This window comes from Festucalex cinctus, chromosome 19 (genome assembly GCF_051991245.1).
Source record: "Festucalex cinctus isolate MCC-2025b chromosome 19, RoL_Fcin_1.0, whole genome shotgun sequence".
In the NCBI taxonomy this organism is placed as follows: Eukaryota; Metazoa; Chordata; class Actinopteri; order Syngnathiformes; family Syngnathidae; genus Festucalex; species Festucalex cinctus.
In genome coordinates, this window is record NC_135429.1 from 9,751,723 (window position 1) to 9,778,382 (window position 26,660).

The 26,660-nt window shown below is 40.9% G+C and overlaps 2 protein-coding genes across 7 annotated transcripts; one reads left to right on the plus strand and one right to left on the minus strand.

Annotated features, from left to right (window-relative positions):
* Nucleotides 1-3,783: 3,783 nt before the first annotated feature.
* Nucleotides 3,784-8,111, minus strand: LOC144007609 (relaxin-3 receptor 1-like). The gene is made up of 2 exons (XM_077507387.1): nt 7,919-8,111; nt 3,784-6,846 (listed from the first exon to the last, which is right to left on the minus strand). The coding sequence occupies exon 2, from the start codon at nt 6,802-6,804 to the stop codon at nt 5,587-5,589; it is 1,218 nt and encodes a 405-aa protein (XP_077363513.1). The 5' UTR covers nt 6,805-6,846; nt 7,919-8,111; the 3' UTR covers nt 3,784-5,586.
* Nucleotides 8,012-26,109, plus strand: LOC144007608 (zinc finger protein 516-like). Of its 6 annotated transcripts, none has more exons than XM_077507382.1 (6): nt 8,012-8,126; nt 10,366-10,530; nt 20,918-22,230; nt 23,281-24,363; nt 24,439-24,503; nt 25,003-26,109. In XM_077507382.1, the coding sequence occupies exons 3-6, from the start codon at nt 21,072-21,074 to the stop codon at nt 25,051-25,053; spliced, it is 2,358 nt and encodes a 785-aa protein (XP_077363508.1). In that variant the 5' UTR covers nt 8,012-8,126; nt 10,366-10,530; nt 20,918-21,071; the 3' UTR covers nt 25,054-26,109. The 6 variants fall into 6 exon arrangements, with proteins under 6 accessions (XP_077363508.1, XP_077363509.1, XP_077363510.1 ...); XM_077507383.1 differs by lacking the exon at nt 8,012-8,126 and adding an exon at nt 10,039-10,210; XM_077507384.1 differs by lacking the exon at nt 8,012-8,126 and adding an exon at nt 15,051-15,152 and having other exon boundaries at nt 10,270-10,530.
* The last annotated feature ends 551 nt before the right edge of the window (nt 26,110-26,660 follow it).

Here is a 26,660-nt window from a genome sequence, read left to right on the forward strand (position 1 = left end):
ACAAAATACAGGCTGGAGAAGTGGGGGCTTAGGGCAAACTCACCACCAAAGATTAACATAAACCCAGATGTGTAGACTGAGTGAAAGTTAGTGTTTACATCCTGTATTTAAAAAGTGCATTTTCCTGAGTGAAACCGGCATACTGGGCCTTTAAGTAAAATACATTTTTAGTCAGTTCATGTCAGTTATTTGTGCACAACTGCTGATCCCATTTAAAGTCTGTTGCAAACCAAAACAGCAGCACCTGCTAAATTGCAGTGCAGTCTTACCAGGGTGTTGTCATTGACTATTTAAAAAAAATAAAATAAAAATAAAAAAGAAAGAAAGAAACTCTTATACCGATGATAAGCATTCCAGTAGAGTCTTAAGATGTGGGTTGCTCCAAATTTTGTGTTTTGTGTCATTTCTCCATTACAGTCCTTTTTATTTTGCTTTAAACTCAACTTCAAATTCGACTTGAGAATTGCAATACACCACCGGTGTTCAACATGATTACAGAAAAACGCACAAGTCGTCTGCAATACAGGGTAGTTCAAGATTCCCGTAAGGCCGCTTAATGTTGTTTATTGTGTCGGTGGCCTTTTTAAGACTGATAAAAAGGGTGGATTTAAATGTCAAGGTTTTCGTTTTGGAAAAATCACATTCCTGCAGACATCACGTCAAAAAAAACAAACAAACAAAAAAACACATACCATCATCTACATTATAAGCGCGCTTGAAGAAATGTCTGCAACCCGTATGAGAACATGGGCAAACCATCACAGGTGTTTGTTTGCCAACACATTTACATTATCAATGAATGAAGACATAAATATTTACATTTGAATATTTTTCTTTTTTTTTGTGCATGATTTCTCCCCAAAATGGTTATTATTATTGTTTTTTTTGTTTTGTTTTTTTAATTCACTTCTTCAATAAATAGGTGGTTTAGGGTGGTGGTTAATTTATTTATATTTAAATATAAACAATGAAATCATTATTTATAATTAAAGAAAATTTTTGGCACACTTTACACACAACATTTTTACCTCCATTTTAAAAATAGGGTGAGACTCTTGAGTACTAAAGCTTGCCCACCCCCGATGTAGACTTACTTTATTTATATATATATATATATATATTTTTTTTGTTGGTAAAACATGGATTTGAAAAGTGTTCTCTAAATCGTATTATACTGTATAACAAAAATGTAAGTTCACAGACTCATCTGTGTGGCATCGATGTGCATGTGCTTTTGAAAATGCGAAGATGAGTAAGCTACGTGTTGTTAATATTCTGCTGATGTACATTTTCAAAAGGACGTTTTCTCACATTTCCGGACTTTTTGGCTTTATACACGGTGGACGTGGGAAAGGTGGGACACAACTTAATGGATGCAGGGTAACAAGGAAATACAGCAGCAACGCCAACTGGAGAACAAGTGTAATATTTGTAAATGAAACGTCTCTTTTGTAGTCGGGTGATGAATTAATACCGTGTTGTAACTATGAGTCATTTCTATGACAACGTTCATGAATTGCTCTTTTAACCTCTTGCCTTTAAAAATGTTTTCTTTCAAAATGAATAGCAACTATAGAAAGGTTTTTATGTTTGTTACCAGAAATGTACAACATTAGTGGTAAAAATGCACTCCTAGATAAGACTATTATTATAACATTTATTATTATTATTGTTTTTATTTATTTATTTAATTATTTTTTGCATTACCTAGTTTGATGTAGGTCTGGCTCCTAAACTTGACGAGTGTATTTATCTATTCTTGTATGTATTCTAATAATCAAAGGCCGTCAGGCATGGACTTGTTGTGACCAGATTATCTACTGTACATTATTAAGATTATTATTATGATAAATTTGTCAGAGTCTAAAGAGTGTACAATGATGGCACCAGGCCTGAGCCAAGATACAATAATGGGTTAATTTTCTTTTGAAAAATTTATCGATTTATTTTGTTGTTTGACGTTTAATGTTAATATTCTCCTGTGGAAGAAAATGTTCTATGAATACGACCATAAGAGGATACAATAGTGAGACAATTTATTTTCTAAAATTCTAAAAATAGATTTTCAATGTTTTACTTCAAATTATTTCAACACATTCATTTGTCACATTTTATAGTTAACAATTTAAATTTGGCTTTTTTTTTTTTTAGTGTATTTTACTTTCACTAGGTTTAAACACTTTATTTAAATGTTAAATGTATTAAATCTTGAAAACATTACTCTTACTAAGATTATTAAAACGCTTTTATTTATAATATTTATATTGAATGTTACTTTTACATCTTCATATTTTTGTTTTTAACTTTTGAGAACATTGCTGCCTCTCAGAGGTCAGTCTGGGTACTACGTCAGCTCATCTTCAATCGCGTTAGAACGCAGGAATTTTTTCATTTTATTTTATTTTATTTTTTATTTTTTGGTGTCTCTTAGCGCATTACAAGCGCAAGTAATGATTTTAAGTTTATTCAAGTATATTTGAGCATTTCCCAATCCATTTTGGTATGTCGGGCTGTTTTAGCATTTACTCTTTGTCTTTACTATTAAGACAATTCAGCGCAGTCGCACTGACAGTGCTTACTAGTGAGCACAAATTGCGTACTAGTTGCCTCGCGTAAACTGGCAAGAATATCGAATAAATGCTCAAATGGCGTTCCGTATTTTGATAATAATTCCAATACAAGTGAAGCGTTTTCTTGCTTCTGTTTTCACATTTTGGTATTCTACTTTATTGCTGTTATGAATGCCATAATAGTATGTTTTCAAGTTTTTTTTTTATCAGAACACAAGAGATTACCTTTAATTTCTCAGCTGTCAAAAAGCACAACAAAGTCTATATGGGAGATTTAATCTTATATGAATGATGAAATTAACATTTAACTTATATTATATTTAACTTAATATATGAAACATACTAGGTTATTTTGGTTGAAAATCACAAATTGTCGGGAATATAACAATATATTTATGAGCCTTTTGGGCAATTCACCTCATCAGTGACAGGAAATATCTTGTACTGTATACTGTATTTTGAATGATAATCACTGAGTGTGACATTTATGTATCTAAAAAAAAAAATGGATGTATAAAATAGAGTATTTATTTCTTGGCAGCTATTTACTCTGCACAATTGACTTACTGTGCCACAGATGATTTAAATCATAGATTTTTTTTTTTTTTTTTTTCTGGGCCTCCTGGATGTAACATTTTCATTGACTTGACATTTGCTTAGAAACAAGCCATGCCCCATTGATGAAAGCCATATCCTCTCCCTTATGTTGTATGGTGGATATTCAATGTAGGAATATTTTTTTTCTTTAGTTTATGGAGATAATTATTGTAGGTATGATTGCACTTGTAATTATGATAATTGTGTATGTGGATTGACATGATTTATGTTTGAAACCCAAAGGAATGTATTCATTTTCCAAGGTGATTTCTTCCCCCATGAGTGAATTAAATAAAGTCATACATTCAAAGATGGAAATGTTATGTTTGGAACCTTCCTGTTCCTGCTTCTTTGGGCATCATCAATGGGTAAGTTGCATGTCTTTACTTTGCTTTTGCCATTCAATGTTTACCTTTTTGTTACACAGTTGTATGAGTGAACTTTTTATCAGTTAAGAATGTCTCCTGTGTAGTTGATGATTTGTGTAACTGCTGGGCATTTATTTTACGTTAAAACCAATAATTACCTGTTTATAAATGCCTGTGCATAGATACATTGTCAAGTGTCGACAAAAGCTGAGTAGTACTCCTACATTTTTATCATTGTTTATTCATGTCTGTACAATGCAGTAAGAGGATGTGACAGGCTTAAAAGAAACAACAGCGTCACCATGTGGCATTTGTGAGTACAGCTGGCTTTGCATTTGAATTTGATGTATAATTCATCTATGCAAAACAGCATTAAGTTCATCTCTCTCCCAATCATTGTAGTTATGTACATAAAATAACAATTACACCATGCGAGTGAGTAATCATTCTTATAGCTCAATGCAGGATTTTCCAAACATTTTGAGTACATTGTGGTTGGCCTTGGAGTAAACTGCTATACTTTTGTATGTCTGTCTTGACACAAGTTTGGAAAACCCTGATTGAATACAATACAAAATGTACACTAATACTGTATACCTTGAATATTAACAGGAGCAAGATACAGAAGATGCCTAGAATGGACATTGAAACGGAGAGAACATTTGCACACACTCTTTGGGCTATCATCCGAAATTACAGAAATTGCTGTTGCTGCAGTCGATTGTGCAGGTAAGTGTATGTACATATGATACAGTTAAACATGTGCTAAAGTCTACAACATCAGCCCACCTAACCTCACTCAATCAAAGGATCAACATTATTTTTTTTGCTGGCTATCTGCGACAGTTTTTGTCATAAGCCACCAGTCTTGCTCCCAGCAGTATAGGCAGAACGCGCCGATGTCCCACAAGGTGGAGGACAGACGGCAATTTTGACTTTTGCGTAGTTAGGTCAAAATCCACCGAAGAAGATCTGTTTTCATGTGAGTTTGGGGCAGAGTTCTGCTGCCCCACACAGTGGAGCAAGGACAGGGAGACATGCTAATTTTGCCTGTATTGTTGGATAGGCCTGTCAGCCTGAGCCACTTTTTGGGAACAAAGAATTCTAATTTGGAATGTCTGGGACCGGTGCACGTGACCATGTGTTTGATTCCATCTGTTCAATAAGAGGGGGAACAATGAGCAAAGATGTAAACGCTACGTTAGCTTCTGTCACGAGCTTGCTTGCTGCCATATGCTTGTCACTTGTGATGAATACGTTTTTTGTGTTTGATCTGGATCCATCCACTTGTCCTCAATCAGTTGGAGGCAAATTCAGGAGGATTTGAACTCGGAACCTCCAAACTGTGTTGCTTTTTTTTTGTATTTGATTCCAAATACAATTGATCTCAATAGGGAAATTCTGTATACATTAGCTTCCTGTCTACAATAGCTTTCTCTGCTAACCGCTAACTATTTTCTATAGTGGTTATCATCATCCCCATTTCATGAATTCAAATCAGAAAACTCAGATATGCAATACCGACACACTGACCACTGTGGTAACTTTTGGCTCGGGTGCCACTGAGAAAAATCTGACACTCAAGTTTGACTTGGTTTGTTGATTAAGTAGCCTGAAGTTTAGACTATTATGATAGCTATAATCCAGCCGTTCTTGTCAACAAAATCGAGTGTTTCATGTTTGGAATTGCCCTATCCGATTTGCATGGTAGATGTCCTCGCCACTTGAATCTCAATGTGGAAATTTTGATGAAAATTGACCAAATCAGAGTACATACATCAATGTCATGGGACGGAGGTTCCATCTCCAGCCTGATTGGCTTGTCCGGCTGGACATGTTGCTAAGTGTGATGACCAATTCGTCCACTTTGTCTCAGCAGGACATGACGGCCAGGCTCATCTTGAAGATTTTGGACCACTTGATCCTCTATACTAAATCTAAACTGGGAACCATAGAACCATGAAGCATACTTGTTCAAACCGCTATACTGCTGTTTTGGAATGACTTGACTAATTGATCTTGATAGGGATTTTGAAGGTTTGACTGTATCCCTACAAAGTGGAGACAACTGTGGGGAGCGTTGGCAGGGGTGTGTATCGCCTTGAGTCCGATTGGCTTGTCTGGCTTGGCATATTGCTCAGTCGGATGGCCATCTGGCCCGCTTGTCCCGAGCCCTCGTCAGCGTTGACGGCGTAAGGCATCTTGGACATGACAGCCAGGCTCAACTTGAAGAAGATGTTGTGCAGGGCCGCTCGGTACTCCTTCCGCACCAGGCAGTAAATGACCGGGTTGAAGCAGCTACTGGTGAAGGCCAGACAGTTGGCCAGCGGGAAGAAGTAGGTCTGCGCCACATAGAAGGAGGGGCTGATGTCGACGATGTCCAGTTGGATCAGGACGCTCCACAGCGTGAGGATGTTGTACGGGAACCAGCAGGCGCAGAAGGACAACACAACCACCGCCACCGACTTGGAGATGTTAGCCTTCCGCCGGGAGTTGCCGCCCTTCAGCTTGTGGCGGCAGAGGAAGCGTAGCAGGAGCAGGTACGACAGGATGATGGTGGCGTACGGGAGCAGGAACCCCAGAACCACGCGCAGGAGCTGGTTTATCCCCAACCAGGCGGTGCCATCCGGGAACCGGAGCAGGCACGCCGTGTCGTTGCCGCTTCCCACGTGACGCAGGTCGGCGAACAGCGCTCGGGGGGTCGCCGCCACCAGGGCGGCTGCCCAGATGAGGGCCGTGACCGCCGGGGAGGTGCAGCGCTCGCCGCATGACGACGCCTTGGGCTTAAGGGCGGCGGCTACATAGCAGTAGCGCGTCAAGCTCATGGCGGTGAGGAAGAAGCAGCTGGCGAACACGTTGAGGCCTGTGAGCAGCGACACGGCTTTGCATGTCGCCGCACCAAAGGGCCAGCTGTAGTCCAGCGCGATGTCCATCGCCCAGAAGGGCAACGCCAGGGAGAACAGGAGGTGCGCCAGAGCCAGGTTGAAGACGAAGAAGTTGATGGTGCCCGTGGTGATGGTGCGCGTGGAGGAGAGCAGGAACAGCACCAGGAGGTTGCCCACCACGCCGGCCGTGGCCACCGCAAAATAGACCACCGAGATTAGGATCCGCAACCACGGCGAGCCGTCCCCAGCCAGCTCCAGCCCTCCCGTGTACGAGCTGTCGTTGTGGTGCGGCAGCAAGTGCGAGCAGTTGCACGACATGTCCGCGCCGCAACCGTTGAGGAAGTTTCGGAAAAACTCCATTCTCTTGTGGTCGCTGCTGGACATGTTGCGGATTACGGAGGAGTGCAAGATGGCAGTCGTCTGTCGCTGCGTGGAAGGAAAGAGGAAACCATTATTGCGTAACAGGCGCTGCACTTTTATGAGCAAATAAGTGGATTAGCCTTGCCAGGTAAACAAATTACACCCAAGTGTCAGACGCAGAGATTGCTAATATGATTTCATCTCCAAGGAAGACGATTTCTCTCATCGGATGAGTTAATTGACAACCACAAGACGTTTTGAAATGATCACATAGCATTTTTATCTTGTGCATTTGAACGAGACGCCACGGATCGCGAAATGCACCCTTTTGCTTTAGAATTACTTACAGATGCCACAAGATGGTGGTCAAACACTGACTAAATGAAGCCTCTCCATTCACTTCAACGTAGTTCGTTGGCACCAGGGAACCACAAGATGGCACAAAGCTAATCTTGTATATTGGCCAAGGCTTTGATCTTTTTCCATCATCAGCAATATTGTAGATCATATTCAATATATTATGTTAACTTCCTGTGAAAATAATTTTACATTATTTGTGATTTTTTTTTTTGAAAGACTTGTCTTCCTGTTTACATCCTACTACAATTAGCACAAGAAGCTAATGCAGCTGTTGACGTAAATGTGCAACACCAGTCAAAAACAATTGAAATCTTGGTATGCAGGTTTCAAATTAAAAGCCAAAATGACAACGGGATCAGTCAGCAAACACTAACTTGAACAAAAATAGAGGAAACAATTTGCACTGTTACAGGCATGTAACATGGACAGAGTAGCAATCTGTATTGCTGAAATTATGAACCCTTTCCCGTGCCCCAATTCCATTTCCTGTTCAATGGTTAGCATCACACCTTTCTTAATACCATCACCAATTTGGTAAACTGCAGTTTGTTTTGTTTGACTTTTTCGACATGCTGTTTGCATATAATCACAATAATGAAAATTAAAGTTAACCAATCAAAACAACATAAACAATGCATTTGATTATTATTTTTTTAACTCTTACATTGGACCAAATTTACAGTTTATTTCACTTTCTATAGCGGGAAAAAAGAGATACTTTTCACCAATAATCAATGATAGTCAATTTCACATGCATTCCATAGAAAGCAAAACTTACCAAATGATCCAGATTGTGTGTTGTTTTACTTTTCTTGCCCCCTCACACGTGTTCTGCTGCAGTGTACAACTTATCTCTGAGGCGCTGGATGACAACAATGCGATTATCAAAGCGTTGATGCTCCACCCCATCGTCTTCCTCACTGGAAATGACCTGATATGACCACTGCACGCACTAGGATGGAAGAGCAGCTGTAGATACTGTACAGGTGCACTGATATTATTGTCATACTGTATTTGAGTTTCCTTTCCCTTTTGAATTGCTCTGCTTTATTCTAATTCACTTCTGTGATTCAGGCTTTTAGAAGGTTTTTTTTGTGCTAATTTAGGAATTTCAAATGCTGGTTGATATAAATTCTTGCATTTACTGCATTAGAATGTATGACTCTTACTATACTTTTTAGATTTAATATAAAATAGGTTGAAAATGCTTGAAACATGGTGCAGATTATGATTATTAATATGCATCCCTGTCCCCAAACTTTTAAAATCCGCTAATAGATTAACTCAAATTGGGATTGGAATCAGTTCTTGCATTTGTGTACATTTATAGCAGATTAACTCCCATCAGGTTTTTACAGACTTCGGGTTGGGCCCTCAAAATTGATCAGTTTTATTTCATATTTGATATGTGTGAATGTATTATAAATAAATTAAGCATTTGAGGTTTTAAAAAATACAAAGGGAAAGGTCAGTTTTAGCATAAGACAATGTGGTTATTTTCTATTTATACATGGGGTTTGTTGGATGCTGTGGTTGCAATGAGTCATCGTTACCAGTCGTTGATAGTGGAAATAACATCAGCGGTGGATGAGCAAATGAGATTAGGGGGCAACAGGCGGAAGAAGGCGGTGGGGCGGAGGCGGAGGGGCAAACAGATGAATGACACCTTGTCAAAAAAACAAAACATTCATTTCCGTAAAGTACAGCCTGTAAACCGACTTAGAACTGCTGTGATTTTGTCCCCAAACTGTTTACGTCAATTTACAACTCGCACATTCTTCACATTGCTTCACTTTTTACATTACAGTCCAATTCCGAAATGGTTAAGGTCAATTCTCTAGAGAACACCTCGTAATGATGATTTTATTTTGAAGATTTGCGCAAATGTATTAATAAGACATATAAAAGTAATAATAAACGTGATATTAATCAATATTAAAATAAACTAAAACTACCCTTTTTGACGGTGTATTACTGTCACCTACAGGCTAAAATTATTCATTGCATTGTTTTTTTTTGTTTTTTTTATTGCCCTTTCAAGTGTCTATTATATTTGTAAATTAATTGTCAGAATTGAGCAATGTGATGTTTAATAGTCGTCTTGTAGTGTTGAGTCTGATGCCAAGAATCCAGGCGTCAGATATTTTCTATACCACTTTTTTTATCATCATTGCCATTTCCCGGATACAAACCAAGCAACTCAGCTTTGATAATGAGAATAAAAACTTTATTGCTAAATATACAGCTTTGCTTTTGCTATATTGCAATACTGCTATTGGTAATTTCCACATTTAGGTCCAATAATGTTGGATATATATAATAATAATGTGGTATGGAGGCTATGAGTCTGCAATTAGAAGCGAAAAGAAGATATGGAAAGGATATGGAAATGCATATCAGGATTTGCTCCATTTCAAAGTGAAGAGAGAGCGGATGTTCAAAATATGAGTTCTTGGAGAGTAAGAGCAAAGACTAAGGCAGCCGACCCCACAGTCGAGTGGGGAAAATAAATAATACAGTGCTCTACAAATAAAGTTGAGTAATAATAATCACAATATAGCCATTAAGGGGCAAAAAAAAAGACTAAACGTTAATTTTGTATCGCGTTCCTATGTGCATTGAGTTTCCGTTCTATGATCATCAGTTAATTTAATTTTAATACCAGTAAATTCATAATGACGCCATCTGCTGGATTTCACTCGATAAATCTTTAGTCACTTATTTTACATTGAATGTGAACTTTCTCTTTCGAAGAAACGTTTTGGGTGTTTTTTTTGTTTTTTTGTTTTTTTGAAACTTTGCATTTAGAAGAAAAGTCATTGCTTTCCTATATAGCTTCTCGGTATCGTCACGGTATTATTTCGATAATTCTATTTTCTTTCTTTAATAACTACGCCATCTGCTGGATTTCATGCTCACCTTGTGCTGTCACGTTGACATATGGTTCAAGCTTTGGTGACGTCACGTGTTTTATTTATTTTTTTAAATGAATGCTGCACTGTCTCTTCAACAACAACAACAACAGAAGTGTGTTGACCAGCTCCATCTATAACAAGTTTAATAAAGAAAAGTAAGCGATCAGCCTCCACGACCACCGGTGCCGTCTACTTGTTGGGGGGGGCTGCGTGCGCGCGCGCACGCATGCACGCGGCCACCAGGCGGAGATGCTCAGCTTCTCCTGTTATTAACGTTAATAACGTTATCTCTGGCGTCACTCTCCTCCAGGAACGAGACGGCACCCGCATGCCCCGCACCGCCACCATCACCGACAGGAAGCACCGACGCTGGCTTCGAGCGACCGTGGCCGGCTCAGGTGCAACCCAACCCGGCCGTGATTTCGACGACGACAAAAGTTGAGAGAGCAGCAAGTATGTCGCCATTGTGAGCGAGGTAAGAACACTTGATTGAGGAGTTCGCTTCTTATTACTTTATTTTTATTTTTTGTTTGCTATGTCCCGGGACAACAAGCTAACTTCCCCGTCCTCCTATCTCCTCCTCCCCTTCGCCTCTTGACTCCCACCACTGTTTTGTCGCTTTCACCTCGTCCATCTTCATTTTATCAACAAAGTTTGCGCAAACAAGGCTGCCATTGTGGCGGATCAGCGGTGGATTAACGGGCATTCCTTGTCTCGACACCTCCCCCTCTATCTCTCCAGAATCTCTTTTAAATATCACCAAAGTCCTTCATGTAAATCAAATAGGTTTCAAGTTCAAATATTGTGTATTATTATTTTATTTATTTATTTATTTATTTATTTTTTTTGGGGGGGGGGGGGGCTCACTTATGATGTCGTGCTTGTTGTTGCTTTAGGCTTGCGCGCGCGCGCGTGTGTGTGTGTGGGGGGGGGGGGGGGGGGGCGCTCTTATATAGGGATTAGCGAGCAGGACAGTAGGACCATCAAAATGTTATTAGGCCTTTGAAGCATCTAAAATGATACACCAAAAAATGTAGTGAAGAAAAAAAAAACTATATAGTCATCAATTTGTTTCATTGTGTTTGAATCAATAGCTACAGATGTTTTCAGACTACTTTGGGACTAGGAATAAGAATAATCCTTTGAGCAGTGTGGGATTGTTGATGAATGTTTTGAAGCAAAATGGAGTTGTACATTTCCTGATACATCCATATGGACTTTCTCTCCATATCAGTAACAAATGTCATTTCATATTAAAGGCTAGTATATTAAGTGGGATTAATTAACAGTGACTCGAATCTATGCAAGCAAAATAGATGTGTATACATTTGTGCATACTATTCTCCAGTCAGTAATGTACACATAAATCATACTTTAAGGCTGAATTATGTCTGCTACTTAGGATAGGACCGGAGGTACTGGAAATAAAGTTTCAATCTACAGAAAGTCGTCAATTAGTGATTATTGTTATTAAGGGGTCAATGCAGACCTTTTTGGGACTAAGCATGGGCACCATTAGCCTTTGATCAGTGTGGAATTATTTAGCAAGCACATCTTGTAGCCTTGGAGGCAGAATCCGAGAATCATTCCAGGCTATATATGTTGCAATAATGAGCATTAGAAACCCATCAATTTAAATACCATTGAAGCATATGTAGTCGAGGTACATATATGGCAATTTTTATTGTTATTCGGGTAAGACAAGTGAGAACATGTTCTCATTTGCAAAGCCCACCTGACAACAGCGCAAAAATAAAAGCAAATGCAACAAACTGTATGTATTGTACACGGTGGTCTCATGTACATCATAGCACATTATGAATAAAAGCTTCATAACGGGATAAAAACAGGTGCAGTATCCGCCATGACTTTATGAATCCATTGATTGATCATGACTTGATGCAATGGAGGCAAAAATGGAGTATGTTACATGCTACGTCTGTGAGCCATTATTAAATCATTTCGAGTGGATTTTTTTTTTTTAATTCTGGCTAGAAGAAATTGAGTCCAATGAAAAATAAGACATGAATTTGTGACTTGTGACTGAATTTCTTGAGGCAATTAATTGTAATTGTTGAAGGGATACGTGACTCATTTAGCCTTTTTCAGCAATAAGAAGATACGTCATTATTTTTCATGTACAATTAATTCTGCATGATTATAATGATTATAATTTTACCTTAACACATTTTGCCACTTGCTGACGACTGACAATGTCATCACAGGTGCTCAGGTCACGGGTAATGGCCAATCATGGCTCACCTGTGTATTGCGTATGCTCATGATTGTTAACCGTTTCCTGTGCATGCGTGACGTCACCTTTTCTCAACAGCAAGTGGCGGAAATGTGTTTTTAACGGTAAAATTGTACTGCTGCATGAATAATAATGAAGTTATCACATTAATGATATGAATGAAAATGGCTAAACGAGTCAAGTATGCAAATGAAAAGGAAATAAAGTGGTAAATGGCCACACTTTTAATTCACCTGGGAGATTTTTTTATGTGTTGCTGTTTTGGTTAGCAAATGGGTGTAACAGTTCCACTTTAATGCCCCATGTGAACAGTCTGAACTAAGCTAATTACAGGGACAGTTTTGTAATTGTCTGTAATTTTTTTTGTGTGCAAAACTAACCTTCTTTTTCCATCCTCATCCGTGGTCCTCCTCTCCCTGCCCCGCCCTGCCTTCCGTATGTAGCCGACCCAACATGTGGGGAGGTAATCCCAGCTATTAGGGTAATCTCCTCAGCATGACGATCAATAGAGGAGGGTGTGCGCCATCTACCAGACGAGAGAGAGGGAGAGCGGGCAGGATTGGGATGGTGGGAGGGGGACCAAATTTGGGCTAAAGAAAAATGATTTAATCATGTAGATTGGGTCAGGGGTCTGGATGAGGGGGATGGGCACAGACAGGAAGATGTGAGGGGACAAGGCCGTCCTTAGTGGCTGACATGTTTGTTAACTGGTCTTATCTTTGCCTCACTTAATTTCCCTCATTGGATTGATCAAGTGTGTTTATTGCCACTGTGTATGCGGGTACCAGTTAGCACTAAGGACCACCTGAGAAGCCTCTGGACCTGGTCTAAAAATAGCTCACCCGTGTTGAGTGTTTGTGAAGATTTTCTTGATCTTGAAGATGAAGTTGGTTTCATGAGTGTGAATTTATAATTATCAAAAAAAAAAAAATAGGTCTCAATCTTTACAGAACGAAAGACATGATTAAGCTTGGCAAGTTTTTGAAGTAGCTTATTTTTGGTGTGTTTGAATTTGTAGGTGTACTGTGCTGCCAAATTATGTAAAAATGGTGTACATGAGCTACAGTACAGGCAGGACATCCAGATGGAAGGAAGGTGGCGGCGACGATGAGTAAGGCATTCGCCGATCCCTTCTTCTGTTTAACCCTGTCGAGGGCAGAGACGAGATTGGATGGGCGCACGAGGGAATCGGGTTACTATAGCGCCATTCTACTCCCGAGCAGCAGGGCGGTGTAAAAGATGCAGTAGCCCTGACGGGGAAACCTAATCCAAACCCCGCTGCCAGCTGTCATTCTTCTGCTTTGCCGCAGGGCAAAATGGCTGAGCACATATCGCTTTACCTTGCCACAATCGTTACCTTGATCGCTGCTTGCAAAAAGGACACTTTGACACATGTTGGCATTTTAGAAGAAGAGCTAGCTAGAGTACAGTTTGTCCGGTACATCTCAAAGCTATTCTAGGAACAGATTATGACAAGGGCATCTGAGGAATAAAATGAAAAGACCAAGAAGTCAATTTTGTTTTATCTGTTGTGAAGTGCAAGACATATAGCTAAATGCCGAGGACATAAGCTCACAATTAAAAAAACAAAAATGTAGTTAGCAAATCAGAAAGTGCTTGGCAGAATTTTAGATCTTGGCTCGTGCTCACTTGTGTTACTTGTTCAGTATTTGTCATCCTTTCTTTATTTGTTTGCTCATTTTCACTGGTCTTCACCCATTGGTAGTCGTTGCTCATGTTTTCTAGCCTTTTGATAGACATTTTTGCCCATTTTTAAAGTCATTGCTAGCTTTTTTTCTGGTTTTCATTCATTTTGTTTGGCTAAGCTAATTATTACTAGTCTTTGATTAGACCAGACCAGAGGTGTCAAACATAAGGCCCACGGGCTGGTTCAGGCCCATAAAGGGGCTTAATCCGGCCCACGAGACGATTTTGTAAAGTTAAAAAAAAATAAAAAATGTAATGCGAGATAATCAGCCGGCCACGATCAAAATGTAGAAAATTTGTAATTTTACAAGCAGTCCTTAGATGAGCAATGCAATTTGTATGGGGAATCGTCCTGGATGTCATTATTTTACACACAACTTAAAGCTAAGTTTGTTTCATTATTATTATTATTATTATAAGTATTATTATTATTATTATTATTATTAGTTTTAATTATAGACCAACACGCGTGTTAAATACGACACAAGTTCCATTACTGGTAGCACAAATAGATATGACAAGGATTAACGTCCTTATAACATCACACAACACAACTGTGCCATGCAATGCATTCTGGGAACATATATATATGCAAAATGGGTAGTTTGAACACATCCAGAACTCAGTGTTGTGACGTTCCATTTGCATTTGTGGTATTTTTTTGGGAACAATATGATTACAGTTGAGCTCCGTAATTCAGGGCTGACACACAAATAGTGAAAATCTGCATATAATTAATGGCAATTGTTTTAGTTAAGTCATATAGTCAAAGTTATATAACATTAATTTACCGATGCGGCCCACTTGGTAATATATTTTCTGCCATGCTGAGCTAACATGAGTTTGACACAACTGGTTTAGACAGATCTTCTGGTTAATGGACATACTTATGCTTAAATAATAATAAGCAATTTTGCTCAACACCTTCTCACTATCACTACCATGTTGAAAAGTCATCATCATCATCTTAAATCCTACCACGCCTTGCATATTTATTCCATAATAAAAATTCTGCCGGTTATTTTTTCCCACAGAGTAAAAACCAGTGGCAATGTCGAAGCGTACATCTGTCCGGGTGGGGTGTTGAACGGTCAAACCAATGAGGCAAAAGCGCGCCGCCGAGAGAAACGGTCGTGGTGAGTCGATGCTGACCTTGCTGTGATAATCTAATCCTTGTTGAGAGTGCTTTTTTTAGAGAGCAAGTTAATGCCCGCAGATTATACGCCAGTGTCTCCCACACCAGCCAATCCATACTGAAAAGAGAATCGGGGTCCACATTGGGAAAAGTTAGCCTCGAACACCAATGATGCGGCAAAATACTCCTTAAGGTGAAACAATGAACAAATTGTGCATGAAAATGTTTGCTTTTCCTTAACTGTATGATTTCATGATAAAAGGCCACTCACGGAGCAGCTTGCCCAGTGCCACGAAGAGTAATAATCCCTGTTTATGTTGTGTAACTGCACACTGGGTCGGGACAAGGCAAGCGTTTGGGTGGGTGGGGAAAAATGCGCACAAGACTGTGGAGCTGGCGGCTGTGTAATCTGTTAGGTAGATGAGGCTGTTAGCCCACACCAGCTTCATTGTTGCTAAGTCGCTCGAGGAACCAGCTGAGGACTGCTGGTGTGGGAGGACTGGGGCTCTGAAGTCTTATTTGACACATGGAGTGAAAATATATCATGTCCGATGTCAAAGTATATGAATGACCAATGACAATATGGTGTTTTAGGTATTTATTACAGCAAGGACGATTGTTAGCCTTATTTCCTCTTGTGATCAAAGTCATCAAAGACCCAGCTCTTGGATGTCTGTAAATTGTCCAAGTATGAACGTTGCCCCCAAACCCCTTGCCATCAAAGTCAACAAAGGATAAGTGGGATCCTGTGTTTTTGTTTTCCATTCCCAATTTGCTGAGAAAACATTTGGGCACAGGCCCAGTAATCTTGTTGAATATTTCTGCTGGCAAAACCTTTTGCGTTTGGTCAGCCGAGGCAAAGACTCGGCGGTTGTGGCGCGCAGCAGAACGATGGCCAACCGCGGAGATTGCTCAATCTTTAGTTGGACACGAGCAACTGGTTGTGTGGCGTGTTTGTAAAATCTTTACAAGACTTTCGACACAATGACAATAGACCGCAATGCCAAATAAACCAGTTAGTCTAACAGTTGTCTTAGCTTGTGTTTCTTGTACTAGTAATAATAAAATTGCTACCCTCGTGTTTTTCAGCAGTCTGGTCTTTGGGGTAGTCTTGGTGTGACAGAGATTGGGTTTTTGGGTAGACACTTGTCATGGTTGATGGTGATAAGATTGTGTGTGGTCATTTTGAGTCCAGGGCATAAGCGCTATGCGTAGGAGATCTTTTGGCGGTTTTTGCTATTTTGTCTTTGCAAATCTTTAGCGGTCTTTGTCCATCCTCCCTGATCTTTTCAAGTCTTCAGTAGTTCTTTGATTCGCTTTGTGGTTTCTCCTAATCATTGCTATTCTTTGGTAGGTTTTGGTTATCTTTGCTAGACCGCATAACAGCCAGTGTTTGCGCCTCTCAATCTACTCTCCACAAGTCTGCGTTCACCACATTGTTTTTTGTTGCAATTCTGTATTTATCTTTGCTAGTCTTCCGTGCTCTCTATTGCAATTTGTTGTTCATCAATCCGACTGATCAGTTGTTGCATTACCCATTGTAGTTAATCACAGCTCTTTTGTTGCTCTAGATTTGGTATGACTTGTGTATGTGTTTAATTTGTTGGCCTTGTAATGTGTGCATGCAAGTCAAGTCGAATTCAAGATGAGTGTGTTTGGCTTAGCATCAATCAGACGATGGAACTTGAAATGTAACACCCCCAAAGTAAAAGTTTTATTCTGTTGCTCCTGTATGAAATACAATTGTCAATTTTTTTAGTCATTTTTTTTAAATATCTGTAAGTTTTTGGGATGTCTGCATTCAGAAGAACATGAGAAGAAAAAAAAAAAAAAAAAGAAACAATACCCAAAAGGACATAAGTGTATTTTCCACATAGGAGTGACAATTTGCAGCCAAAAGATATGTACTGTTGGAAATGAGAGGGCTAATGTCTTTTTTTTTTAAATTTATACAACAGAAGCAAAACAAGCCTTGACATTGATCTGTTTGATGCTTCATGATGAAAACAGATGGGATTATTGGTCTGAAAACAGTCGACGTGACGCGCATGCGGCTTAGCGAGCCAGCGAATGCGACTCTGGACGCAAGCATAAGGACAGTCACGTGACTGCTCTCCGGTCAGCGGTAGCTTTGGCACAGGCTGGCCTGCTGCTTGCTGGGAATATTTGGATGACCTCATCTCGAAAGCAATTGATATCATGCTCAAATATTTATGCTATCACTGGTACAATTAAAAAGCGGTTCTAAAAATAGCCACAATGGCTGTTTTGGATGCTTTGCAAAATATTGAGTGGTGATTCTATTTGTAGTCCTTGGCAGGAAATGACACCGATGGTTTTGGTGCAACGTGCACACCGGCAGTAGCTGTTTTCATGCAAGAGCATGCACACATGAGAGCACATGCAGGGCCGTGTAACCATAGGGAGTTTGTGCTGAGCTGGTTGTGGGACGTCAGGATGAATCAATGCAAGGACAGCTGACTGGACATGCCTATTCATCTGCCAAAGAAAAGGGAGAGAAAAGGGGCGCGAGGCATTCTAAAAGATATGAGCGCAGGACAACCCACCCCCCATTTCCCGGAGCAACATTACTTTACACACCTCCAAAGGCATGGCTAGCACAAGAGGTTAAAAGGACACAAACGAGCAATGAGAGAAGGGGGAGAAGGGCCTTATGTTACAGATGCAAATATTTTCCTTTTCCATTTATTAGGATCTCCAGTAGCCTTGGCAGATGCCATTGCCATTGCCATCTTTATTGTGAATGCACTTCTACAAAAACACACGCAACAGCAAATACTACAGCATTACAGATTATAGCTCTGATTCATAGTTTTTAGTATCGATAACGTTTATATTTGGGTGACTTTTGAAAACCTTATATCTGAAAGTGCTTTGTTCTACAAGATTAAAGTTTTATGTGGAAGAGATTGTTCCTCAGTCCAAACTGTGTCCATTCAAAAAGCTGTATGTATTTATACCCAGAAGCACAGGCTTCTGCTTTCAATTGGTTGGGTAGTTAGCTCGACAGGCTCAAATATCAGTGAGAACAAAAATGACAAAACTATATTACAATTTAAAAAAAATACTGAATATTAGTGATCTTCCATACCAACTATTGCATAGTCATCAATACTGATAGAACTAGTACTTTTGATGCATACAATTTCTCGCCAAACCAATGGCAGACATTTTGAAGAAAGACCTACCCTGTATAACTTTCTTCTCATTTCTAATCTTCAAATGTCTCATTTTTAGTTCCTGAATGTAAAATGGCCGAAAGGGCCATTGTTGCAAAAAAATGAAGATTATAAACAATAAATGTTAGAAATAATATAAAAAGAGTACCGAAAAAAATAATAAAATAATGATAGTAATAATAATAATAATAATAATAATAATAATGAAATGAAAATACCACACACACCTAAATTATTTACAATAAAACAGTAAAACCTTCTTTAAACACTTATTACAAAGGAGCGCTCACATTTTGGGTGTGCAAAAAAGAGATTTAACATTCATACTTGTTAGACTTTTGATCATAAGTGACAACCGTACGGCAGCTAACCAGGTACTGCTTGTGTGAGACGCTAATGCTGCAGTCTACATCTGCACTGGGTTGTCAACTTTTGCAAACAGGCAAATATATCTTTACCCTATTAAAATGATGATCAAAGTCATACTTAGACAAAAAAATAGATATTTTTTGCCTTCAACATCTCAGGATGGTGCCCAATTCTGCTAAAATTGCCTTGCATCATTGGCTAAACAGATCCTTCATATAATAGCCTTTTTTTGACTTGTTGTTTTAGGAGGGTGACCAAAGTTCACCAAGAGTCTGTAACTATCGGCTTTGGCTGAGCATGTCATTCATGCACACTTTTTGTCTTTGATTGGGTGAACCTCCTTCAAGTTCAACAACAGCTATTTGTTTGATGTTGCTTGAAGTGGGGTGCGTCTGATGGCCTGTCATACGTCAGCTCGACATCGAAGGCATATTAAGGAGTTTTCCAATTTGTAGGTTGCTTCGACAAAGGCTCTTAGTGATGTGCTGGTGAAGCCCCCCCCCCCGACTGATGGCCTGTTTATTCCCATCTGTTGACTTCATCCCCATTGTGATTTAACCTTAACCCTCTAATTGCCACCCTCCCGTTTCCTGCGCATATCTTCCCTGCCCCCTTTGGGAGACAGTGTGCCACATTAGCCGTATGCTAATCTGACGGCGTCTGCAAACACCTGCCATGTCTGGATCTCCAGCCCCCGATGAATAGACGGGCAATGTTGCGTAGAAAAATCCCTTTTGTCGCACTCAAGTACGGATGAAGGCCGGTTGCAGTTGTCTGTTGTTCTTGCGGTGACATGGCCTCTCTCGCTTGAACAATGACACCGCGCACCCCCTCACCCCCTTGGGGGGCCCAGATGTGAAGCGATGTGACAGTTCTGGTGTGGCTGGCACAATAGCAGGTTTTACTTTTTTACTGCCTGGACGGCGATTGGACTGCGGAGTATACGTTCTTTTTGCAGAAAAAATAATGCAGTCGCGTATTTGTCTTGGTCATGATTCAGAATAGATGTATGAACACGCGTGTCCAAGTGACTTATACCTCATTTTGACATAAGCTAGAAAAGGCGACGCAGAAAGCATTCAAGTCATCCATTTAACAGCCATGTTTAACATGCCAGCACCAAACAAGACTGTCATGTCAGCACTTAGCTCTGGCCTAAGTGTGTTTTTATGTGCTCACTAGCGTTAGGTCATAATGGATTATTGATTGTGAATTAGAGTGTGCTGACCCTCAGGGCCCATCCTCATTGGGCCAGGAATGAATATGTCTCTTCATGCTTGGCCTCACACACTCAATTTGAACAGAGGCTGGTGCTCTAATACATGCAGACAGGCGCCTCCCCAGTGGAGAGGGACATAGGTTCGACCAGAGTCCTCTGTAATTGCAAATTGTCCTAAATGGATTATCAGCGGACTCAAGTTTTGCTTTATTTCTAACTCATTTTGTTACGGGATGTGTTGCCAGTCAAACTGAGTAGAAACAACAACAAAGAACAGGCAGCTTCTTGGAGAGCGGTTGTAAATTGATTGGACAATGAATTGACTGTGAAGTATTGATAGTCATTTTTTGTTTGTTTTTTTTGTTTTTAGCCCCACCCCAAAAAAAACTTAAGATGAATGAGTTGGAAATTATATGAACAATGATGAAGGGCCTTTGAAAGCCAGATGTGATTCTGATTATAAAAAGCAATCAAATATTACATTAAAAAAAACATATTACACGTGAGGAATAATTTAGGATAGAGTACTAAAAAAAAAAAAAAAAAAGCAAGAGAAAATGTTTATAAAAATTAAGAATAAGATCAATGCAATGAAAATATCCAAATATTAAATCAAGATTGAAAGCTTTTATAGTTTTATTTAGCTGAAATGATGTCTTGTGTGTTTAATTCTGCTCAAATCAATGAGCAGTGATGCTAACACATGGCTAACTAGCCTTATGATGTCGATGTACGTATGTCTGAGAGATGCAAACATGAAGTCTCTCAAAGATTGGCTCACAACCATGAGACAGTACATGAAAGAACGATTCATAAACACTTAAGACACAAGCGGATGTTTTGTTTTTGTACTTCCTCAAACAATTGCCTTGGTGATGAAAATTGCATTCTACTTCAATGTGATGGTGATGTGAATTTGAATTTGAGTACTTGAAATGTTGAAAACAGACTAACAATCCTAATCATGTTGTGTTTTAGGTTGAGGTGAGTCTGCAGATTGGTGAAGACTGGCTGGATGGCCCTGAAGCAGTGATGCTTTCCTCCAGTTTTTTTGACCTCTTTGACCTACCAGCCCACTGAACGCAACCTTGTTGGCAAAGTTATACCGGCAACACCTGAGGACCAGTGATCGATGGAGGCCAAAGCGAGGCGGCAGGATGTAACGGTGCCGAAACACTCCGAGATGGAGGAAGACGCGGCTTCGGGTCACACGTGCGGCGTGTGCGGCCGCAGCTTCCCGCTCCTCAGCTCTCTATCGCAGCACATGCGGCGGCACACCCGCGAGAAGCCGTACAAATGCCCCTACTGCGACCACCGGGCGGCGCAGAAGGGAACGCTCAAGGTGCACGTCCGGAGCCACAAGCTTGGCCTGTTCGGCCTCACCGACCAGCAGGTGGAACCGGACACTCCCGAAATGGCAAAGAGGAAACCAAGCAAGAGGAAAGCTAACGACTTGGAGGCTGAGCGTCCGGACGCCGGGCCCTTTTCCTGCAGCATCTGCGGCCAAGGTTTCCCCCAGGCGCCATTACTCAAGTTGCACATGAAGCGGCACCGGAGCGCTCAGGACCACGGCTGCCGCATCTGCGGCCGTCGCTTCCGCCAGGTGTGGTTCCTGCAGAGCCACATGCGCATCCACCGAGTCAAAGCGCAGCTGCGGGGCGGCGAGCCACCCGCCACCATCAACGACGTGCCGCAAGATCCCGCTGTGCTTGCCAATGACGAGTGCCTCTATGAGCTCTGCGCTAAGTGCGGTCACTTCTTTGCGGACCGTAAGACCTTGAGCATACATGACGGGGTACACAAACCCTGCCACAGTTTGCTGAAAGACCTCGAGGCCTTGCAGGTGACTAAGAAGCGTTTTTTGGAAAGCCTTGGCCTCACCTGCGTTGAACGGAAGGAAGACGAGGTGGACATAAACGCGGGCCGGAGAATCCCAGAGTTGGATCCTGTGTGCAGCTACCAGGCTTGGCAGTTAGCCACCAGGGGGTGTCTGGCAGAAACCACCGAGAAACGCCTTAGCTGGGAGGACCGACCTGTTGACGCTGAGGTGGCGCATGACACGGCGAAGGGCAAATATGATTCTGCCAAGCTGGAGAAGACGAGGAAGCCCATTGACGTGGCCGCATCCAGCGCCAAAAAGAAGAAGGGCGACATCGGCCCGGAGCAAGGGGACAAGAAGAGCTGCCATAAAGAACGCATCTTGCTGAATGGACTTGGGCAAGCCTTCTACGAGGCGCTGCAACACAGAACCATCAAAGATAAACACACCAACAGGAGTCCAAAGCAGGAAGGTAACTAGCAATACTTAGCAGTACAAAATATGAGATAAAAAGGCACAAAGTGCTTATGAGGTCCAAATGCATATATAAGTATATGTTTATTTTGTTGGTGCAATTATTGTCCTTACTTGTGCTTTATGGGGGTCAATATTTCTGCATTTTATCTACTAGATGGGTGCACAAGCACAAATAGAGGAAAGAAGAAAATCTAGAAATATTTATTTTGTAAAACTTGAACAAAAATCATTTTTATCTTTAAGTATTGTATGTGTTCTCTGTTATAACTGCATACCTCCTTTTGCACCACCAAATACGAGATCGGAAAGTGCACACATATGAGACATATGAAAGCACAAAATACATTGGGGGGGGGACAAGATTCATCTGACAGTTTTTTTTTGTTTGTTTGTTTGTTTGTTTTTTCAAAAATTTAAATATTAATGTTACAAGTGGCAACATACCAGTGGTAAATATTAGAAAGAATTATACATGAATGTTACAGAAAAATATGTGACAAAAAAGAGCAAATTGCTAGACAAAAATGTGGATAAAATTAAATAAAGCAATATTTGATGTCGGACCCAAATTTAAAGGAATGCAAACATCAGGATAGCAACAAAAAAAAATGTTTGATCCATATGCTAATCTGAAGGGGAAAAAATGTGGTCTAAAAAAAAAGAAAGAAAGAAATGTGCAGCTAGGATGAAACTTACAAAAATACCAACAAAATAATTCAAATTATTTGGAGGAAAATTACATAAATATTCCACAACAAAACTATATATATAATAAAAGAGATGAGCCATCAACGCAACATGTTTGCTGCATGTACATTTCGGAGACCGACCTCTTGTGGAGCACAATGGAATTACAGCAAGTGAGTTACTAACATGGCAGGGTATTTTTCTATTTAGGCCAAATCGACGATGAATTAATAGTTTATTTTTAAATAGATATTTTAATTTTTGAATGGCAGCAAAAGGAAAAATGTATTCATCAATGGATGGCATTGTCATCTATGAAGGAACTGCGTTCAACTTTCATTTGATCTCTTCCCTGCAGATGAAAAGCCTTTGTTGTGCGAGCAGTGTGACTTCCACACTGCGGACGCCTCGTCACTCAGGTCGCACGTGCGTGCGCGGCACCAGGACGGCAAACCGAGCCCGGTTTCGGACAAAGTGGCTTATCAAAGTAGCTCTAAGGCCTCCTGTTACGTGGACTACCTCAGGAAAAGGAGCGCGCTGCTTTGTCAGCCATATTGGAACCCATACCCCGGCTTGCCTTGCGAGCTGGACATCAAAACAGAGACGCTTGATGGAGATGTGAAGACGGGCGACGATGTAGGCAGTCTCCTCAACTTGTCTGCTCCGGCGGGAAACAAACGTCAGGACTCTGTTCACAATGAAGGCCTGCCGAGGCATCAGTGTCCGTATTGCTCCCATGCCACCTGCTACCCCGAGGTGCTGTGGATCCATCAGCGGGTCTCGCACAGGGTGGGCAAGGGCAGCTCGGCGGCCCCCGAGTGGGTGCTGCCCGCTAACGGCATCCGGTGTTTGAAGACCTCCCGGCGGAGGCGCACGGGACCCCCGCCGTTCCTTGAAGGGAAAGATTGCCCGATGTTGACTGCTCCCAGAAGCCAGCGCACGAAACCGCCGGCTGGCGGCAGCAGCGCCAAGCAGCAGGCTGCCAAGAGCCAATCGGGTGCCAAGTGCAAGCCTCCGGCGAAGGATGCAAAAAGTCCGGACTCACGAGGGAGGGCGAAGTTGGAGCAGAAGCGCTCGGCGGACGGTGCCAGCAAAGTGAGCTTGCCTGGGAGAACGGCGACGGAGGGGAACTTCCCAAAAGAGGGTCTCGGCTTCATGCTGAGTCATGGCGGGTTCTCCGACTTGGATCGACGCCACACACAGAGGCTTCCCTCTCCCAGTCTCAAAGGGGCTGGGGCTGACCTGTGGGCCTCCATGGGCATGTGGGGTCACCGGGACTACTCGGAACCGTTGCTTTACGCTCAGGCCAAGAGTCATGATGTCGTGTCAGACACGACTGCTGACTTAGATGTGGTGAGCCTCATGAAGAGCTACAGCCCTCATGAGTTGGCGGCACTCTACCAGCACTGGGGCTTTGTGGACCCCAGGCTGGACCCGCAGGGTGAGGAGCACTTTCACACACAATCGATTCAGATTATTCACGATAGTCAGCAAAATGCCTTCATGTCTTTTGCAGCAATGTTGCGGCTCAATGGACATTTTGCAAATGAAGTGCATTCCTCCTCAGAAGCTTCCAAACAGGTAAGTTTGGTTTTTCTATACATCTTATCATTCATCCTCATTTTATATACAGTACGCCTGTCTATTGGGGCAGGTATTTTTTTCCAAGTTTATCTTTAAACATGATCCCTAAGAATCTGATGATTTCCTTGACTTGACACACAATAATTGATTTTGCAAAACTATACTTCTGGAAGGTGTACTGCGCATAGGCAGGCAAAGCTTGTTGATTTCTGTTTGTGGAGTTTCAGCGCCCTCTGGTGGCGAGGCTATGACAGCAACATAATATTTGAGCTACCTACACTTAAAAAAAAAAAAGAAATGGCAATTTCCGATGGAAGGGATTGTAATTGTGTTTGAGCTCCTCCACCATTTTTTTTTCTTTACCCGGTTAAATAAATGCCAATGGATGACACTGATATGCGAGACACACTTGATATCTTACTGGTATGTGCCTAATATTATTTTGAACCACAAACATTCCATTTGCGTGTCATGAAGTTGAAGTTTCTTCCCACAGGTGACCAGCCGTTCCACTTCCACCTCAGGGTCTCTCCACAAAGGAACGTGAAGACACCTCCTGTCACTGTGACTTCCAGACACAGAAAAAGACTCAAGGCACTACATATGTAATGTCATAGGGCGGAATCATTGTTTTACTTGCGAGAGTTCATGCTTGATGGTGTGCGGGTGCACAATGGTCCAGATAAGTTACATTGAAGCTAACTCGAAAGAGGAGAGGAATCAAATAGGAAGCTCACAAGGAAAGAATTGGAGAGCCAAAATATGTGGTGATCGAAAATAATGTTCACACATTTCATATTTTCATCACTGAGTTGTTTTTTGTCCAACAGTTTAATCATTTCATTTGCTCACAAAGAACATGAACAGTCATTGACCAGTGATTTAAACTCCATACCACTAAAAATTGCCTAATTTCCTGAAATCGTGGCTGACCATTTGTTAAATGATTGCAACTATCATTCAGTCCATTTCAACCCTGAACCAAAACAGCACCACATAAACATGAGTGTTGGCTGAATGAAATGGTGGAGTCTTGAAGACAAGCTCATGTTTCATCTTCAATGGCGAGTCACGCTCCAGAACACTTCATGGTCCTTTTTGTCGTACTTCTGGAAAGCTCCATGGTAATTATTGGCAAAAATCCTAAAAGACAGCTTTCACAAATGAGCTTGCTGATCAGTGTAAAAAAAAAATGTAAATGTTGAAAAGCCTTCACATGACGCATAAAAGAATGAATGATGCAAACTGACCAATTTAATCTGTGTAATGACACCCAGACAATTAGCAAGCTTTCAAATGTCTACAGGGAATGTTCAGGCCCAAAGGTTATTTTTATTTTATTATTATTTTTATTTCAGTTTTTTGTCTCAGATTTATTCCGTGTTGTTTGTAGTTCTGTCCTATAGACAAAGTGCGTTTGCACCAAAACAAGAAGCCATCAAATTTGTGGCACGCGAGTGTGAAGGGCACTCACTTAATTATTTGTACATGACAGTTAATATTGTTTTTGTTTATCCCATGTGGAATTGAAACACTCTTTGAGTACTTGATGTTTTTAGTTTTAAGACAGTAAATCATTGAAAATAAAAAGCTTCCGAAGTTGTATTCATGCGCCCCTCTGCAAGTACCAGCTCGTTCAGAGAAACAGCTCAGCGAGCGCAAGTGTTTCAGCCTGAGGCGAGGCACGCACAAACGTACGCGGACTTGACACCAAGGTACTTGGAGGAAGGTGAGGGGCATTCGATGGTCCTCAAGCACATGTACGTCATTAAAATACATGCAAAAAAACAAAAAACAAAGAAAGCCTTAGCATAAATTGTGTTATTGTTCCCCATGTCAGAGAAGCCTGCCTTTAAACGTCTTCAAAACACGTTGAAGGATTTACCGCAGCATAAAAACCGCCACAGAAACGCCCAACATCTCTGTAATTGTATTTGACATCTTGATTTATGTTTGAAACGTCATGTGACACCAAAATATAAAATAGTTTTTAAATGGATGGTTAAGTCAAACATGTAGTACTTATTTCAAAAGGCCTTCATTAATGTCACATTTTAATGCCTTATTCATGTCTCTGTTTCGTGTAACCGCACCCCAAATTTAGGGTTACTGCTGGTATTTTATTTATGTATTTATTTATTTATGTATTTTTTA

What these genes read in the sequence shown, in the direction of transcription:
- LOC144007609 (XM_077507387.1), bottom strand. Translation starts at nt 6,804, where the DNA reads ATGTCCAGCAGCGACCACAAGAGAATGGAGTTTTTCCGAAACTTCCTC.
- LOC144007608 (XM_077507382.1), top strand. Translation starts at nt 21,072, where the DNA reads ATGGAGGCCAAAGCGAGGCGGCAGGATGTAACGGTGCCGAAACACTCC. An exon ending in CCCCAGGCTGGACCCGCAGG is followed by an intron (nt 24,364 to 24,438) that starts GTGAGGAGCACT and finishes TGTCTTTTGCAG; the next exon opens with CAATGTTGCGGCTCAATGGA. An exon ending in CCTCAGAAGCTTCCAAACAG is followed by an intron (nt 24,504 to 25,002) that starts GTAAGTTTGGTT and finishes TTCTTCCCACAG; the next exon opens with GTGACCAGCCGTTCCACTTC.